The 19,233-nt window shown below is 33.0% G+C and overlaps 3 protein-coding genes across 6 annotated transcripts in view; 2 read left to right on the top strand and 1 right to left on the bottom strand.

The window, feature by feature from the left end:
• LOC107486804 (receptor-like kinase TMK4) overlaps nt 1-19,233 on the top strand; it is a 134,297-nt gene that overhangs the window by 46,667 nt on the left and 68,397 nt on the right. Inside the window, exons 2-3 of one of the 4 annotated variants that reach the window (XM_052260222.1) lie at nt 5,493-6,705; nt 7,350-8,579. In XM_052260222.1, coding sequence (XP_052116182.1) covers nt 5,493-6,705; nt 7,350-8,542 — 2,406 coding nt within the window. In that variant the 3' untranslated portion in view covers nt 8,543-8,579. Of the gene's footprint in view, nt 1-4,834; nt 6,706-7,349; nt 8,580-19,233 lie in introns of those variants that run through there. The other 3 variants (XM_016107365.3, XM_052260224.1, XM_052260221.1) reach the window with 3 other exon arrangements.
• Nucleotides 10,794-19,233, top strand: part of LOC107486796 (PR5-like receptor kinase) — a 35,617-nt gene continuing 27,177 nt past the window's right edge. The window contains exon 1 of the mRNA XM_052260227.1: nt 10,794-10,954. Within this exon, the coding sequence (XP_052116187.1) occupies nt 10,800-10,954 (155 nt within the window). The 5' untranslated portion in view covers nt 10,794-10,799. The remainder of the gene's footprint in view (nt 10,955-19,233) is intronic.
• On the bottom strand, nt 15,320-18,242 carry LOC107486914 (uncharacterized). Its single transcript, XM_016107486.3, has 6 exons — nt 17,947-18,242; nt 16,860-16,899; nt 16,584-16,784; nt 16,399-16,483; nt 16,105-16,321; nt 15,320-16,025 (listed from the first exon to the last, which is right to left on the bottom strand). The coding sequence occupies exons 2-6, from the start codon at nt 16,874-16,876 to the stop codon at nt 15,853-15,855; spliced, it is 693 nt and encodes a 230-aa protein (XP_015962972.1). The 5' UTR covers nt 16,877-16,899; nt 17,947-18,242; the 3' UTR covers nt 15,320-15,852.

Below are 19,233 nucleotides of genomic sequence, written 5' to 3'. Positions count from 1 at the left end.
TGCTAGCACTTGCTGAACTTCAGAGAAGACTTTTCTGTTTTTGCTCGTCACTTGACACGAGCAACTTTGTTTTGTCTCGTCCCTTGCCACGAGACTTTTTGTTTTGTCTCGTCACTTGGCACGAGATAATTCTGGCTTTTGCTCGTGTGTGGTAGAAAACAGAAATGGAGTAGAAAGAGAAAGAGATTGCACCCAGATATATCCTGGTTCGGCTGCTAAGTGCAGTGCAGCCTACATCCAGTCTCCATCACAAACATGATGGAATTTCACTATAATCAACCTGATTACAACTTGTAAAGTGCTAACCCAACTTACAAGGGGATTCCCACAAAATCATGATACACAACATAGATGAACAAAGGACCTCTAAGACATCTATGACTTTTTCTTTTAATTTTGCACTCTCTGCCTTTTTTCGCTCTATGGCTTTTTCATACAAACCTCACTGTTTGCCTTTTTCCATGAGACTCAAGACATGACAAAATTAAACAGAAAAACTACAAAACAGAATACTTTGAAGGAGAAGAGAAATCTGTTAGCTCAGGTAGCTCTGAGAACTCTGTGCCTTGCACTCTCAAATTTTCTCCTTACTTCAAAACAGTGGTTGTTCCCCCTTTTTAAAGAAGAGGAAAGCCTCCACACTTGAAGCCAAAACCGAACCAACATCTTCCTCCTTCAACAAACACAGAACCGGTTCGGCCACACAGAGAGAGAAGAGATAACCATGTATTAACCAACATGCAATTACCTCTAGTCCTTTCTTGATCATCACCCTTCATCAATCCGGGCTCTCCATCCTTGGCTTCCTCTCCAAGATGGATTTCTGGCCCTTGATGCCTCATGATGATGATGACTTCATCTGCTTCAATCTCTGCCTTCAACCATCACTTCGCCACTCTAGCTACTCCCTGTGGTGGTTGAGCAGAATCAAAGACAAGCCATGCTTCAAGAATCTCCTCTAGCTGGCCGAATCTTCATCTTTCTTTTCTGAGCATAAAAGTCTCAAGATAATCTCACCAAATCTATCCACATTTGGTGAATATCTTAGCCACAGCTCACTTTTATTTTTGTGTGTTTTCTTGCCATCATTAGCTTAATGGTCTTGATGCATGCAACTCTTTCTTTTTCTTTGTTGAAGAGCACGGCGTCCATGGTTTACTGGACAAAGACCAAAGAGAGAAGAAGAAAGAGATGAGAGAGAATGTGAAGTTAAAGTAAAAGCAATTAAATGACATATAGCATATTGATGGCTAGCTTTTACTTTCCATGCTTTGAGTGGAGTGTTGCATTGGTCATAATGATTCCCATCAAATCAAAGTCAAGTTCTTTCTCATGTTTCCAATGCTAGCTTATTTAATTTGAAATCCATTCTTAGCAAGCAATGGAATCCGTTGGAGAGTATGAAGCTTTATTTCTTTGCTTCATGGATTCGGTCAAGCATGAGGAACTCTCCTTTCAAGTAGAATTGGGTTTGGTTGCAATGATAATAATAATCAGGCCCAAGAATAACATTTGCTTTCCTGATAAATTTTGGATCAAGCATAGAACACACAAGAAAGCATCTGTTTGAGCTTGCAACAATAATATTTATTCTGGCCCATTAATATAAAATTTCAGCCTCATAGTATAAAACATGCAACAGGGCTAATTATTGGGTTTAAGTCAGAAACTCATTTCTCGGCTCATCATGAAATCTGCACAACAAAATTATTAATTAAGCATATATGAATTAGGATTAAATTAATAATTTTGTATTTGATTATTTCAATAATGTTTGTTCATCATCAAAATTAAATAGGAGTTTTCCAAACTCATCATAAATCATTCTAAATGAAAACTAATTGATCATAATATATTCTAACAGTAACCGTAATGATTTTTCAAGAAGTGAATTGCAGTGGATTATTGCATGACAGGGAGACTGATAGATTATTGGATGGCTTAGGAGCTCGGTCCCGTTGATGCTGATCTACTTCCAAAGTGGGTCATGAATTTTTGGTTTCCCACGGCATCCCTCAGCCCGGCAGGCCAAAGACTAATCCGTTACGATACTAAGCTCCATTTAAGGATTTGCCATTAGCAGTTGCACAAGACAGGATTCGAATCCCGACGTTTGCTTAAGCGGACTAATAAAAGGAAAAGTAAAGGACTTGTATAAAGCTTAGTCCATTAGTAGTACGCACGTTACGTTTGATTTGTGTTCACTTCAATCATTAAACTATACTAATACAAACAATCCAGTACGAGCCCATTTAATTTGTAGTTAACAAGCTTGTGTATAAACACAATTAGATTATGACAAGGGGGAAATAGAAGTAATTTCCTAGTCTAAGTACTCAATTTTCCGTGCCTCGTGTTTCATAGACAATCATGAATCATGTCATGTTTTTCTCTTTCTTTTTGACGAATGACTAAAGAGGAGCATTGGTGATAATGACTACGCCAATGAATTGATTCATTTTAAAGAAGATCATTTACCTGCACTTTAGGTTAACTTAAAAACATAATATTAGGCTTAAATAATTACATTATACGCATATTTTATATATAAATTGTGGAGTATGTTATGGAATTTAAAAAAATTGAAAGTTAGACAGGATTTTTATAAAAAGTAAAAAAGAAATATGGAAAAAAGAAAGAAAAGCATAGATGAGATAGAAGTGTACAAAAGTAAAAGAAAAGAATTGATCTATTTTCTCTTTCACCTAATATCTATCTAATATTGTTATTGTAATTGTGTCACTTATTACAATCTCACACACAGGCAATTAATCACTTCCCCGCATAATTAGATAAATGTTAGAGGGTGAAAATTTATTATTTAAAAGTATTGATTAAAAATATATTATTAGATTATTAGACTAAAAAATGTAATTTAATTGTTAAAAATACTGACTAAAAATAATAAATTTTATTAGTCCTTGAATTTTTCTCAAATAATTAAGGTAAATTTTATAATGTTTATTACATGGTGTTTGAATTTTATCTAATTTATCTTTTATAATAAATTTTAAATAGGGTTAACCACAAAAAACGTCCATAAATTATTTAAACGCGGACAAAAATGAAAATTGGTAATTTTTTGTTAAGTATATATTTTTTTATAATTTTTTTGTTAACAACTAATAATACTTTTAAAAAATCACAACACAATATATACATAACAAAAAATCATTAAATTTTAAGAATAATAATATCTTATTTTTATAATCATGTTTGCAAAAAAAGTACATCAAAATTCAATCTCTAATGTATTTTAAATACATTAGAGATTGAATTTTGATGTAATTTTTTTGCAAGCATAATTAAAAAAAAGATATTATTATCCTTAAAATTTGGTGATTTTTCGTTGAGTATAAATTTTTTTGTAATTTTTTTGTTAACAACTAATAATACTTTTAAAAAATCACAAAAAATATATATTTAGAAAAAAATCACCTCAAAATTCAATTTCTAAGGCATTTTTTGATAATATATATTTTGTTGTTTTTAAAATTATTCAAAGGTATTTTTATCGATAATAAAATTCGAGTGTATTTTTGCCGGTTTGAATAATTTGAAGAAATTTTTGGTGGTTAATCCTTTGAAATATTTAAAAATAATTTATTTTTATATTTTTTAAATTAAATATTAATTTTTAAATTTTTTGATAAATTAAATACAACCTTTTAAACACCATAACTAATAACTAAATCAAAAGTAAAATAAATAGATAAGGGAAATCTTTGTGCACCAATAGAAACTAAATTACCCTTTTGTGCTGCACATTTATTTCTCTTTTATCCGCGGCCATAGACGTCCACAACAACAATAATGCACTCTTTCACGACCAAAAAGGAAGAAACAATTTTTCGGTAAAGAAAAAGGAAAAAAAGATAATGCATACTTTTTAGATGACTTTAGTACATGGAAAAAAAAAAAAGAAAGAAAAACAAATAAAGGTGAACAGCAAACAATGTGGCCTCATTCGAAAATGCTTCCGCTTCGACCCCAAAAACAAAATTGTGTTAAGATATATTCATTATTATTATTACTTAAATACATTTAAAGTAAAAAAATATTATTATTTTGGATATAATGTTTGAATAATATTGTTAAAAAAAGAATAATATTATAAACAAAAAACTTAGTTGTGATTATTTTAAACCACATAAAGTGTTTTTATAACCTGTTTAAAGAAGAATAAAGAATTACGTAGTGATGAGAAAATTTGTTGCCAAGCTTATTAGCAAAGGAAAAATGCTATTTATGATAAAACTAGTTTTTAGTTAGATATATTTTAAGGGAAAGTAAGAGGAGCCAATGAAATATTTATATAATGTGTACAATGGAGGTTTATGGAGTATTAGAGATATAATTATTAGTGTTACATTTTTCCATTAGCTGAAACTTTTGGGATGAGTGGTATCATGACATGGTATTAAAGCGCTAGATCCGAAAGGTCAAGAGTTCGACCTTTGGTGTGAACCCAAAAATTAAACTAATTCATCGAGAAGATGTTTATTATCCCTTGTACTCGGATGGTTATTCTAAATAGTATAGAGGATGTTCATTTTATATTTCAACAGCCATTGTACGTACAAATAGTCAATTGTCTTCCTAGCGGAATCCAAATGAATGAGATTTAGAATGTTATTGATAATAAAAAAATTAATATTAACTAATTAAAAATTAATTTTCTATACTTGTTAATAAATTATAAATGAATACTTTTTGTCTTTTGCAAAAAGCATTTTTATTAGTTAAAGTTTGGACTGAGTTGTTCATCATAGGTTTCTTTTATACATGTGTGTGATTGAGCATCGACGTATTAGTGAACAAGCAATAAGTTGTTTATTTGGTCATCATATATGGCATACTTGAAATCAAGATGGAAAAATGGGATTATTAGTAATTTGTGTATGGTTGTGGTGTGCATCATGGGTTGTGTGGAGTCCAACGATGATGAAGCTGCATACATGTTGAAGCTTCTCAATGCACTCAAACCCCCTGGCTGGTCCAACACCACTCACATGTGCCAGTGGATTGGCGTGAATTGCAACGATCAAAGTGGAAGGATTGAAGAGATCCATCTCAGTTCAATGTCGCTGACGGGAACAGTTCCTGAAGGCCTCAACGACTCCCTCTCCCAACTCGTAAACCTCTATCTCTTCAACAATAATCTGAGTGGGCCTGTTCCCTCTCTCGCCAACCTCTCCTTCCTCCAACAAGTGTACCTCGACAACAACAACTTCACCACCATCCCTCATGGTTGCTTCCATGGTCTTACTACTTTGCAGATTTTGAGCTTGAGTAGCAATACCAACCTCGCACCATGGAACTTTCCTATCGATTTGACTCCTCACTCCTCCCAACTCTATCAACTCGACCTGTCCTCTACAAATCTCAAAGGCTCCATACCACCAAATATATCCCATTCCTTCCCAACTCTGCTATCTCTTGATCTCTCTAACAACAACCTCTCCTCCATCCCTGAGGGTTGCTTCCACAACCTAACCAGTTTGGGTGGCCTCTCTTTGGCCAACAACACCAACCTCCCACCATGGACCTTCCCCCTCGATTTGACTCATTCCTCATTGCAACTCTCTTACCTCCAACTCGAGGCTACAAATCTCATGGGATCCCTACCAAACTTGTCTCGTTTTTTCCCCAACTTGAAAAGCGTTACTCTCTCCAACAACAACCTTACCTCCATCCCCCAAGGTTGCTTCCAGGGTCTACCCTCTTTGACGTGGCTGTGGTTGGAAAACAACACCAACCTCACACCATGGACCTTCCCCGACTTGACTCAGTCCACACAACTGAAAGAGCTCAAACTTGCTGCTACAAATGTCATGGGCCCTCTACCAGAAATATTTGACTCCTTGACAAGTTTAGAGACTCTTCTTCTCTCCAACAACAGCCTCACTGGTGTCTTGCCTGAGTCTTTTGGAAGGTCCAAGATTGCCACCTTGCATCTCAACAACCAGAAGGATCACGGCATGTCAGGTACAATTGATGTCCTCTCAAACATGCTCGACTTATCTCAAGCATGGCTCCAGGGAAACTCGTTTACAGGACCTATTCCTGACATGTCTCATTGCACCTCCTTACAAGATTTACAACTTGACCACAATCAATTAACAGGTGTGGTCCCAGATTCTCTCATCGCTCTTCCAAACTTGGAATATCTTTATTTGGGCTATAACTTTTTGCAAGGTCCTCTACCAAATCTTACCTTCGGTGATTTTGATAGTATGGAGAATCTTGGTGTTAACACCACAAATGGCTTCTGTCACAAACATCCAGGACCTTGTGATCACAAAGTGACCATTTTGCTTCAAATTGCTGCGGAATTCAAGTATCCAATTATGTTGGCACGTACATGGAGAGGAAATAATGCCTGTAAAAACTGGAGTTTCATTACATGTGATGACAAAAATAAGATCAGAATGGTCAATTTATCAAATCTGAAACTGACGGGCACAATCTCACCTGCATTCGCCAATTTAACTGATTTGTGGAAATTGTATTTGGATGGGAATAATTTGACAGGTGAAATACCTGAAGGATTGACAACATTGCCTGAACTTGAAGTTGTGAATGTCTCTAACAACCACCTTGCAGGAAATATTCCCAAATTCTCAGCAAAGGTCAACTTTATTGTCACAGACAATGATTTTCCTAATGCTTCCTACAATAGAATCTCAACTCCTTTGATTACAGGTACTTCCACCTACATACCTTTGCATGTAGCATATAAGAATCTTTTAGATAGTGAAAAGTTTTAGTTTCAAATTATTATTTTTAGTTATTTAATTTAATAAAAAAACAATACTACAAATTATCTTTTACAAATTTGCAAATAAAACCTTATTTAACAATTACTAGTTGCGTTTTTCTATTTTAGTAGCATTAGCTTTATTGATTTTCAATGGTTTTTAACTTTGTTTCTGTTGTCATGTCTCTATATAACTTGATATTGCGTTATTTTGGTCACAAATTTCATGTTAGTATTCTGTCAATCTTCAATTTTTCAATAAAGAAATATGGTCTCGTTGGTTACCGAGATAATAAAAATAAAAAGTACTTGAATATTTCAAAATTCAAAATAATAAATCCAAGATTTATATGAATTGATATTGGCTAATTGGTAGTATTTTTCAGATTTATCCAAAAAAAAAAAAGAGTTAAAATAAGAATTGTCGTTTATTTTATGTCTATACTACTTCCTTCTACTTAATAATAATAATAATAATAATAATAATAATAAATTTCCTTCTGTCATGTTATTCATACTTATTGTGACTATTCTTTTAAAGATCCAAGTTAGTGTATGTAATTGTTCGCCATTTTTCGCATATGTACAGTTATGTCGATAACTAGTGCTGGAGTTATTATAATACTTGTTTTGGTTATTTATAACCGCAAGAGGTGCCTTCATTTAATCCATCGAGTTATCTTCAAGACAACATACAATGACCACAACATCGAGGATTTTATAAAAGGTTATGAATTTTTGGCACCAAAGCGATCTAGTTATTTCGAAGTGAAAAGAATGACAAACTCATTTCGTGATAAACTAGGACAAGGTGGATATGGCACTGTATACAAAGCAAGTTTAACGGATGGTCGTCAAGTTGCGGTAAAGATATTAAGTGAATCTAAAGGAAGCGGGGAAGAATTCATAAATGAAGTTGCTAGTATTAGTAGAACATCTCATGTGAATATTGTCTCACTTTTAGGATTTTGTTATGATCAAGGCAAAAGAGCACTCATTTATGAATTCATGCCTAATGGTTATCTGGATAAATACATCTACAAAGCAAAATCTGTCGAAGCTTTTTGTAGTTTGGATTGGAGTGTTTTGTACAACATTGCAATTGGTATTGCTCAAGGGTTAGAATACTTGCATCAAGGATGCACAACAAAAATTTTGCATCTTGATATAAAACCTGAAAACATTCTTCTAGATGAACATTTTTGTCCAAAAATCTCAGATTTCGGATTAGCTCGAATATGTCAAAAGAAAGAGAGTAATGTATCTATTTTAGGCACAAGAGGAACTCCAGGTTACATTGCACCAGAAATCTTTAGTCGAGCATATGGTAGAATTTCTGATAAATCTGATGTATATAGTTATGGTATGTTGATTCTTGAGATGTTCGGAAAAAGAAAAAACTTCAACAATAAAGAATCACATCGCAGTGAAATGTATTTTCCTGATTGGATATATGAAGATCTTGATCAAGGTAATAATATTCTTGGTAATCACTCCGATATTTCAGACGAAGATAATGATATGATAAAGAAGATTATATTAGTAAGTTTGTGGTGTATTCAACCAAATCCAGCACATAGGCCATCAATGAGTAAAGTTGTGGAAATGCTGCATGGAGAACTTGAGTCCGTGCCATTTCCTCCAAAGCCTGTGTTGTATTCTCCTGAAAGGTCTCAGTTAGAAATTTTAGATACATCTTCTAGTAGCAAGCATGAGACAATTTTAACAACTACAGAGGAGAGTAGTTCAATACATGAGATCAACAAAAATGTCTCATGTTAATATGATTGTAAAATATCTTGTACTTTTTGTATTTGAGTGCAGCTAAACATGTTTAATGTTATTCTCATATATATAGACCTGGAATATATATGTTGATGATTTATATTAAGGTGATTCTGAGCGAGTGACTAAAACTAGATCCATGCATCATGAGATAAAGCATTATTAGTTGTTGCTTCTGAAGTGTCTAAATATCACACATACGATGAAATCCTATCCTATTGAACAAGCTATTAATTAAAAAAATCTGCATGCCTCTGTCCTATTAAATCAAAGTTCATTGATTAAAGTTTGCTATTATCAAGCAAACAAGAAAGATCAGAAGGGTTGTTGTATTAAGATGAGAAATATTATACAAAATTTAGATTAAAAAAAAAAAGCATATCTGACTACCTCTTATGAAGATATAGTAAATGATACATTATTAGTTGTAGTACATTTGATCGATTTGCCCCAGGAAAATAGTCAAGTTGGTAAAATATAAACATAATATTATATATATTTAAATTATTTAAAAATATTTTATACATACGATAGAAGTTATTAATAATCCAATCGCAGAGATTTCTAGCTAATTCTCTAGCTAATTCACACCAATATTTGAATTTTTCCACTATCAAGTACTTAATAAATAATATATAAGGGTAAATTTTATTTAATTTTTTCTAAAAGAACATGTAATTTATTTTTTATAACGTGTTAATTTTTGCATTGTCTTTTTAAATTTGAAGTCCTTCAACTGTGTTTGAGAAATTCATTGCTTTCTTTAATTTGAAGTTATTTATTCTGTTTTCTATAATTTCAAATTCAAGTCATTCAATTTCAGTTTATATCGTATTCTTTTTTCTTTACCCATTTAAAGTAGAATTTTTTGTGCAATTTTTTGAAATGGGTACCCACAAAAAAGTTTAAATTAACATCAGTAATTAATTTAATTCCCTACCTGCTAATAAGTTGCTGTTGCCTTTTATTTCATTTGGTAGTAGCATTCTTGCCATCATGTCTTCCTTTATCTTCTTTATGACTTGAATACTCTTACTTTTACATCTCCTTCCAACTTTAATTTTATATATACTTTAAACACTTTAGAAAACCGTGTATTCCACTAACACTTTGAATATATTTTTTAAAAATAACTTTGGACAAGTGCATGTCTTATTTCGCTCAGTTCACATAATGCAAATAGTGGGACTGAGATAGTGATTAGTGAGATATATTCCATATTAATCAAGATTTTCTTTTTAAAAGTAACACACCCACCAAGAAACAATAACATTGATATAGTAGTGATGTGATATTAATAACTGAATTATTGAAGGAATCCAATGAACTTTCTAAGTTGCTTATTATCTCTTGTTGGAACTTTAATCAACAGGAGAAGACGGTAGACACAAAGTCATGACATACAACACTTTCATTAATGAATATCCTAAAAATAACTATTAAAAAAATAAAATAACGAAACTTTTTGCTGAAAACAAATTATTTTTTGAATAGAAGAGATTAGAATAACTTAGCTTTCCAAGTTTTTTATACGTTGAATACGTTAAAGAATTTATTTTTTTTAGTATATTTGCTTTTTTTAACAAATATTTATAGTATTCATTTGTAAAATATATATGGATCGGAATACATAACTTTATTATTTAAAAAAAATAGTTCTAACATCTAATAAGGTAATTCAAAGTCTCTAACAAACATACCGTAAAAAAAAAAGTGGTTGAATCCTGATCAGGTGGGGGCATGCATGCATGCATGGGTCAATGTATGCCCTACAAGAAAATAAAGCAATAATCCACACTACTTTTGGTGTAACTTGAATGATCAATGGCCACTTTTGAAGAGTAGTAATTAAGTGTTAAGTAGGAAATTTAATTAGGCTGAAACTTAATTATCCCAACCTATGCTACACGTGTTCTTTGTTTATTGGCTAGTCAACGAGTAGCCAACTTAATATTAAAAATGGATCCTCTCTACTTTTTTTAACACTTGGCAGAATACAATGTGATCTCTCACATTTGATTCTATAAGTGGTATCAAAAATAAATAAGAGAAAAAATACAATAAATAATTAGATTAAACATTAAATACCATCCAATTTTTTTTCACCAGAAAGGATCGACCCTTGATATTACCATAGATTTGAAGATGGGTTGTTTGTTAAAATATATGTTATGTTGCTGCATGCTACATTATTGGTGGCTCAAACCTCAAATTAAATCGAATGGCTCCCAGAATAATATTGAAACTCTCTTCAATGTCCCTCATCGGCACAATCCCTTCGGATCTCAACAACACCCTCACCCAACTCAACCATCTTCTTCTAGACAACAACTCTCTCTCGGGGCCTCTTCCCTCTCTCGCCGGCCTTTCCACGCTCACAAATGTTCAACTCGACAACAACAACTTCACCTCCATCCCTCATCGTTGCTTTCAGGGTCTTTCCAGTTTGGAAACCCTCATACTAAGTAACAACATCAACCTCCCACCCTGGAGTTTCCCTCTTGATTTGGTTCAGTCTTCCTCCAAACTCCAAGGCCTCCAACTGGACGCTACAAATCTTATTGGCACCTTACCAGAAGACATATGCACTTCCTTCCCAAGCTTGTACTCTCTTTTCCTCTCTAACAACAAGCTCACTGGTCCCCTGCCTCATTTTTCCAATTGCACCAACTTGGGTTATCTGGATCTTCAAGATAACTTGTTAACTGGTTTAGTTCCACCTTCCTTGATGAATCGCTCCATGATTTCAGTCCATTTGGAGAGAAACTATTTTCAGGGTCCATTACCAGTGTTTCAATCCTCTTTTACTGATGTCAACACCAGCAATAATGGGTTCTGTTTAGACCATGCAGGGCCTTGTGATAAGCAAGTCACCACTTTGCTTCAAATTGCTGCGAATTTTGGGTATCCTCTCTTGTTGGCGAGATCTTGGCGAGGAAACAATCCATGTCAAAACTGGAGTTTTGTTGTGTGCGTAGAGAACAAGATCAGAACCCTGAATTTGACCAAACAGAATTTGACAGGGACCATTTCTATGGCATTTACAAACTTAACTGATTTGAGGGAGTTGTATCTCAGTGGAAATAATTTGAGCGGTCGAATACCAGAGAGCTTAACAGGTCTGCCTCAACTTAAGGTTATTGATGTTGGGAATAAGGAGTATGACCACAATCCAATCAATCATGTTTCAAATAATTTGTTATTGTTATTATATTAAAATGTTAATATAATAACGTCCTAAATTAAATTTAGAGATTTATTATTATGATAGTGATCATAATATTGAGAAATAAATCTTTTATAATTTAATCTAAATTGTTCTTGGTCATAGTATTATTAAAAAGGGCATTAATAATCCGGAAAGACCAATATATATATAATGGTCTTCATTGGATGAAGATTAATAGATCTCATTTATTAAATTATATATATAGATGGTGCATATAGAGATATGACCATTGAACTGACTCACTTTAAGAAATCCTAATGGTTATAATTACCGGATATTTGTCAATAGAATATTCTCAAGATGAACATAGTAATAGAGTTTCCTTTGACCTGCGACTGTCATAATAATTAACAATGTATTTATTATACTTTGATTCCGGACACCTAATACCCTAGGGTGCTAGTTGAATGGATATTGGGTATGATTTAAATACTTGTAGAATTAATGATTAGTCAATAAGGATAATTAAACCATACTCTAAGGGTTAACCAAGAGCTGGAAAGATGGAAGGAATTATACTTTGTTCTTCTGAGGTTCTTAGTAAAAATATATTACTTCATACTATCGGGTCGTTAAGGAGTGTTGCTAGACGCCAACCTTGATTAGTAAATTTAGTATGACTAATTTACTACCCGCTTAGTATTGAACCTATGGGGTCACACACTAACGAGTGTTCTAATATTTGCTATAGAATTATTTAGTTATTATTTTGATTTGATCAAATAAATAATTATATTAATTCAAATGAAATATTATTATATTTTTTGCTAGCACCAAAAATATAATAACAGTATGATAATTGAGAATATTAAATGAGATTTGAGAATAATTAGTTATTCTATTTCTAAATTTGAATTATAAAGTTGGATGAGATTCTAATTGATTCTGTTTCAAATTGAGTTATGATATGATTCATAAATTTGAAATATTCAAATTAAAATAGTAAGATATGATTCAAATTTGAATTGAGATTCAAATTTAAAATCAACAACAAATCTCATACTATATATAGGTATGCCAAGAGTAGAGGAAAACATGAGAAAGACAGAGAGAATAACAAGGGTTGTTATTCCTTTACCTCTACTCACATAAATGTATGTGAGCCTAATTCTTAGAGAAGAATTTTATGGTGTGCAAAAGAGTTGAAAGAGGTTTCTCAATTTAGATCAGATGTCCATTGGACAAGGGGTTGACAGCAAATGTTGGTCTCGGTGTGGATACGCATAGCGCCTTCGTACCATCGAAGGAGAAAAGGATTTTTACTAGCGTACTCAGGTATTTAAATCTGATCTACTACTATATTATATTATAGGAATAAAGTTTACGCACAAAATAGATCTTTAAGGATTACTTTCTTTTCTTCCGCTGCGTGTTATGAACACATGGTAATCCTTTAATTGATGTCTCCAATAACAATCTATCAGGGAACATACCCCATTTCTCACCTGATGTCACTCTCAATACTAAGGGTAATGTTCTGCTCGTCAATGCTTCTCAGCCAACCACAGTTGCTCCATCTAAAGCTCCATTCTCACTTTCCTTGATTGAAGGTAAGTACAATCGTTATTGCTATTTACGATTATATTATCAGTTCAGTTATAGAATTAATAGTTTTTTTCACACGTGAAACAAGTAGAAAGGATCTGTATGTAAGTGGTTTAGTCATAAATGAGTGGTTTATAATATAGAATGCTATATATGTCATTATTTACTGGTCCATGCATGTACCTATAGATTTATTTAATTAGTGGGACATGCTTGAGATTTTTTTCCCTTCTTTTATGTATATATAGAGATTTCAGCATTTTTAAATTGTTTAAAAAATTAGACAAATGTTATATAAATAATAATAAATTAATATGCATAATAGAGTACTAGAATGTATAGAAATCAAATGCATGCAACACTTTTCAAATTGGATTTCATCATGGTAACTCATTAGTTAAAAAACTTCTGTTGATCCTTTACTTTATTATTTAAATATCTAACTTGTAGAATCATTTTTAAAGTTTGACCAGATCATCGATATAAAAAGTCATGATGAGTGATTGATTTTTTGGTCCATGTTTCTTAAGAATTTTTCTGAAAGGATTATATTCAAATTATTGTTTGTAATTGATCTCTACTTTGTTCCTTGCATATATACGTACAGGCTTATCAGCAGCCAGTGTTGGAATTTTGGTAACATGTGCTGCGGTTATTTATAAAAGCAAGAGGTTACAGAAAATCCTGTTCAAGAAAACAATTGTTGATCACAATGTTGAGGATTTGATACAAAGTTATAGGTTTATAGTGCAAAAACGATATAGTTATTCACAGGTAAAAAAGATGACTAATTCATTTCCTGAGGAACTAGGAAAAGGAGCCTTTGGTATTGTATACAAAGGAAGTTTAAGTGATGATCGTCAAGTAGCAGTAAAGATATTAAAAGAGTGTAAAGCTAATGGAGAAGAATTTATAAATGAGATTGCAAGTATTAATAGAACATTTCATGTGAATATTGTCCCATTTTTAGGATTTTGTTATGAGCCAAAAAAGAACATTGATTTATGAATTCATGCCAAATGGTTCTTTAGACAAATTTATTGAAGAAAGGGCATCGTTTAATGCTGTATGCAAATTGGATTGGAATATACTCTACCAAGTTATAATTGATATTGCTCATGGGCTAGAATATTTACATTGGGGATGTAGCACCAAAATTTTACATTTTGATATTAAACCTCAAAATATTCTTTTGAACGAGAAATTTGTTCCTAAAATTGCTTATTTTGGACTAGCTAAAATATGCAAAAAAAAAAGAACATCGTATCTCTACAGTGTGCAAGAAGAACTCCAGGATATATTGCACCAAAAGTAAATAATCAAATGTATAGTGGAGTTTCTCGAATTTCTCACAAATCCGATGTATATAATTGCGGGAAGTTGATTCTTGTAGTAGTCCGAGGCAAAACGAATTATAATAATAAAGATTCTCGTGCTAGTGAAATATTTTGTACAGATTGGGTTTACAAGGAGCTCGAACAAGACAATCTTTCAGCCAAATGTTTGATGAATATAGAGGATGAAAATAATGATTTAGTAAAGAAGATTATTTTAGTAAGCATATGGTACAAAGAAATCCTTCTGACAGACCGTCCATGAAAAGAGTGATAGAAATATTATTCTTCTATATTTAATAATCCTCTTGATAATGATTCAGATAAAATAATATATAAATACCTTAAATAAGTAGAAATATTCTTAAACTTCAAGTTAACTAGTTATAGAAGGAGTTAGATTCATTGGCAATATAAATTCTTTTCAAATTTCTCCATTGCAGAAATTTAATTTGGAGTAAGATTTCTTTTATAAGCAGCTTATTATTATTGTCTGATTGGGAAATTCACATGAATTTCTTATTGTGGTATCTTATTCCTGCTCTTCTTTATTATTTGCTCATTGATAATATAAAAGTAATAAGATAATGAAAAAGGAAACTAGCATCAGCCATCAGCACATTTTAGTATTTTACAATTACTTTGGAGAACTTCTAGTGACAGTGGATTATTGCAAGACAGGGAGACTGATTAAGGATTAACATACTTCGGGAAGCTTGCTAAACCTTTTGCCAGTCCATTTTATCCTTGGTATATTCAGAACAACTTTCATGGTTATCCCTTTGTGCATAAAGTCAATTAAATCATTTTGTGTTTAATATGAACTATCAAGGAAGGAACAGAAGACTTCAAGGTTTAGCTTCTGCTATCCTAAAGTTGTGGGAGAAGAGTCTTATTGCAAAACTTGCTATCAAGTTTGGAGTTCCAAATACCGACAAGCAATGAATCGATGGCCAATGAACCGAAGGCAAGTTTGATAGACAATCTATTCTTCAATATATGCAAGTTTCACGACATCTTGGACTAAATAGTGTAGTTTAATATATAATAAATTGGCTTTATACAAGGTTAGAAAGAGCTTCCTAGTAACATTGTAGTACCATTGTTGGAAAATTCCAAAGAGAATAAAATAAATAAATAAATATAAACTTAAAAAAAAAACAGAAAAAATAAGACAAATAATAAATAGTAGTTGTTGCTTACATTTGTTTGTCTCCATGGGAAGATTGGTACATGGCGCTAAAATTAATTGGACGAAACAAATATCCATCGTTATGAATTGCCTTTGCTTTCTCTTCTACTTTATCCAGCAATTCTTTTGCTTTCTTCCAGAATTCATCATAATTCTTGAGACCGCAAATCTCACAGCTCTCTAACAAACATCAAGTGAAAGGTTATTTAAATAATTTAAACAAAAAAAATTCTATATATATACATTCACATGAGAATACCCGAGTCATCAATAGAATCGCTATAAAAGCCACAAAATGATATATGAATCTCCTCAAACTCATGAACTCGAGCATAGAAAATTCTAGGCTCGGCTGTCGAAGGGGAATTTTTAGGCACAGCCTTCCAGAAGAGGTGATGAAGAAAACCAAGGTAACCGAAGCACATTATCCTGGTCTTGCCCATACTGACCAAACTTAAAATCTCATACTCCTCTTCCTGAAAAAGCAAATATCAACAACAACAAAATTTCGAATAAAAGTAATAAACTTTGAGAAAATCAATAGGTTAAAAACCTTATTATCTATGCTTTTGTTATAATGATCCATTGCCAATACATGGTAAGGATGCGTCAGTTTCAATTCAAATTGATTCTCGGCTCTGTAGCACAAAACAATTACAGAAAAAGATGTATAAAAGAACAAACTGATTAATTAATATTAATATATTTAAACAAAATAGATTGTTATGATGAACTCACACAGTTGGCTCACGAGTATGTGAACTAGGAGGAGATTTTAAATGGTACCGGTCAGGGATTTGGATATCTTTGTCATATAGTCCACTGGCGGGGCCCTTCATAAGTTCGGGCACATAATAAGAAGGGTCAGGGATTTGGATATCTTTGTCATATAGTCCACTGGCGACCTTCATGACTCCAGGCACATAATAATAAGGGTCTCTGCTTCAAACAAAAGAGTATGAGATGGTCCCAACTAAACATATGAGCAAAAGCCAAAAAAGATAACGAGCTCACTTGGGTTTTGGATCCATGTCAGAATTTTATGCCTTGAAACCTGAAAACAATTACTACTTTAGAATTCTGAAAACATACAACAAACTTGCAATAAGAGATACATTCATATTAACAAATTAAAACTTGAGAACTGATATCAATAAAAGCTTCAAACGTTGCAATGAATCTAATGTAAACAAATAATTCAGGAATGCATGGTAATTAGGTCAAAAGAAACTAAAACTATATTTCTGTAAATATTCATTGAAAGATTTGTAATACAACACAGATTTTTTGTCCAGTACCAGAGCAAAAGAAAGTAAGAAAATATAAGTAATGTGATGTTTCCATAAAAATTAACACCAAACCTTTAATTCCATGGTAAACACAGATGCACAGAATCAATATATTTTATTATTGTTTTTGAAAAGCAAAAATGTCTAGGTCAACATAAAGGGAACAAATCATAAACATAACAAAGTGCATCATATGTTCCAGTGTAAAGACATACTTCTGCTGTTCTAGAGTGTCAACAGATTCCCCTTCTCTATGTTACATACTGAATTATCATAGAATTTCTAAGTAGCAAATACCCCTTACAGATAAAATACCACAACTCTTCTTATCACCATCTTCCAAACTTTATTCCATCCCATAAGATTAGGTGACTATCCCCAAACCCACTCCCCATTATCTTGATCAATTTAGCAAGAAAATAACATTCAGAATCATATAGATCAATTCATTTTAGATATAGATAAATTCTTTTTCCTCTCATATTTGTTTCATTCGTGGACAGATTTTGCCAATAAATAGACTACACAATTTGAGTATTTGACAACCACATCTTAGCAACACACCACAAATATCACGAATCAAACCCTAGAAATGAAGTAAGTAACACAAGAAAATCACAATAGAAAACTAGAATATACAGATAACAATATTAAAATATACAGGACCGTTAAAATACACAGATAATCGATCAAGATAATAATTAGGGTTTGAACAGAACAATAATTAAAATGAAATCAGATTGCAATAAATTAAAATAACAATCTAATTAGGGTTTAAACAGAACAATAATTAGGGCTTAAATTTTAATTACTTGAAATGGAGGAGGTGGACGGCGGCGGCGACGCTGTTGCAGGAGACGGAGCAGTCGGCGGCGACAACGAGCTCGGCAGCGTGGAGAAGCAGGAGGCGCAATGACGACGGGAGAAGACCGCGGCGATGATGAGACGGTGATGAAGAGGTTAAGGCTTTGAGGGTGAGGGATGCGGCCGAGCAGGAGAGCGAATTTGGGTTCTCTAATAAGGGAAGTTCTATGGTGCTAATCATGAAAATAAGCATGTGATGCTTACACTCTGTGTTTACATATTAGTGTGACATGTGTATGGAGACGGTTAGCTCTTGGGACACTGTTTTTGAATTGGCTGTGAACTGCATTAATGTTCCCGTTATCCGTTTGGAGAAAGTATCATTAATTAACGTTAAGTGTGTGGGCTGGTAAAAGAGACTAGATAGTGAAATTTAAGTCTTAGGTCCAATACATTGGTTTTTATTGTTAGTATGGCATGAATTTTCAGATTAAAAAAAACAAAAAGAAGGACTTGGAAAAGAAAAAAAAAAACGGAATACTAGCTCAAAATATTCATTAATTAAGAAACTATATTTTTTCTAATTGTACTATTTTTTTTGGAAATTTTTTTTTTAACTGTACTATTACTAGTTTACTACAATTCGTTTAGCTGGCTCCTGGTATCCAGGTACGACTATGTCATTATATTATGTTTACTTATTCTATGAATTTAAGTTCTCGCCTGTAATGTTATACTAGTTTGTCACATTAATGACTGACTTCGTATCTTAATGACCTTTGTAGGTGGTCAGGTTACAATCCTGGCGTTAGCGAGAAGGGACCTCGGGTGCAGATGACTCGGCTGAGGATCGACATGTTATAACCTAGGGATGTGAATATGCAAAAAATCTTTGCCCAGTCAATGTAAGTTTAGTTATAGCTAAATTTCTCTTTTAATGTATTCGTGATGCCTTTTTCAGTTTATATAGATGCCATATAGCACACCCGACGTCGTACAGGTTGTCCATCCGGAGGTGTTGGAGCCTCGTCATACGGCTTTATGACGTTCTGTGACGTCGCTGATATATTTTGCAGTGGTTGAGTGGCACCAGGTTGATAGGGTGTTACCTCAGTTTGGAGGCGTACATGCTTGTCCCCGTCCCGCCCTGAACATCGACTTCTTGATGTCGAAGGATGGTAGAGGGGGTGATCGTTGGTTCCCGCACCATCTGCAGCACTGGCATCTTCACTGGGAGACACGTGCGGACCACGTGCTTCAGTTTGACGTTGTTGCCGACCCGGGTCCTTCACATG

The sequence above is a fragment of the Arachis duranensis genome, chromosome 4, assembly GCF_000817695.3.
Source record: "Arachis duranensis cultivar V14167 chromosome 4, aradu.V14167.gnm2.J7QH, whole genome shotgun sequence".
Taxonomy (NCBI): domain Eukaryota; kingdom Viridiplantae; phylum Streptophyta; class Magnoliopsida; order Fabales; family Fabaceae; genus Arachis; species Arachis duranensis.
The sequence above is the reverse complement of the archived record's forward strand: the minus strand, read 5'-3'. Positions and strand labels throughout refer to the sequence as shown.

Coding starts and splice junctions, on each gene's coding strand:
- LOC107486914 (XM_016107486.3), bottom strand. Junction 16,484..16,583: donor CATACTCGTGAGCCAACTGT/GTGAGTTCATCA, acceptor TTTGTGCTACAG/AGCCGAGAATCAATTTGAAT. Junction 16,026..16,104: donor CGATTCTATTGATGACTCGG/GTATTCTCATGT, acceptor GATGTTTGTTAG/AGAGCTGTGAGATTTGCGGT.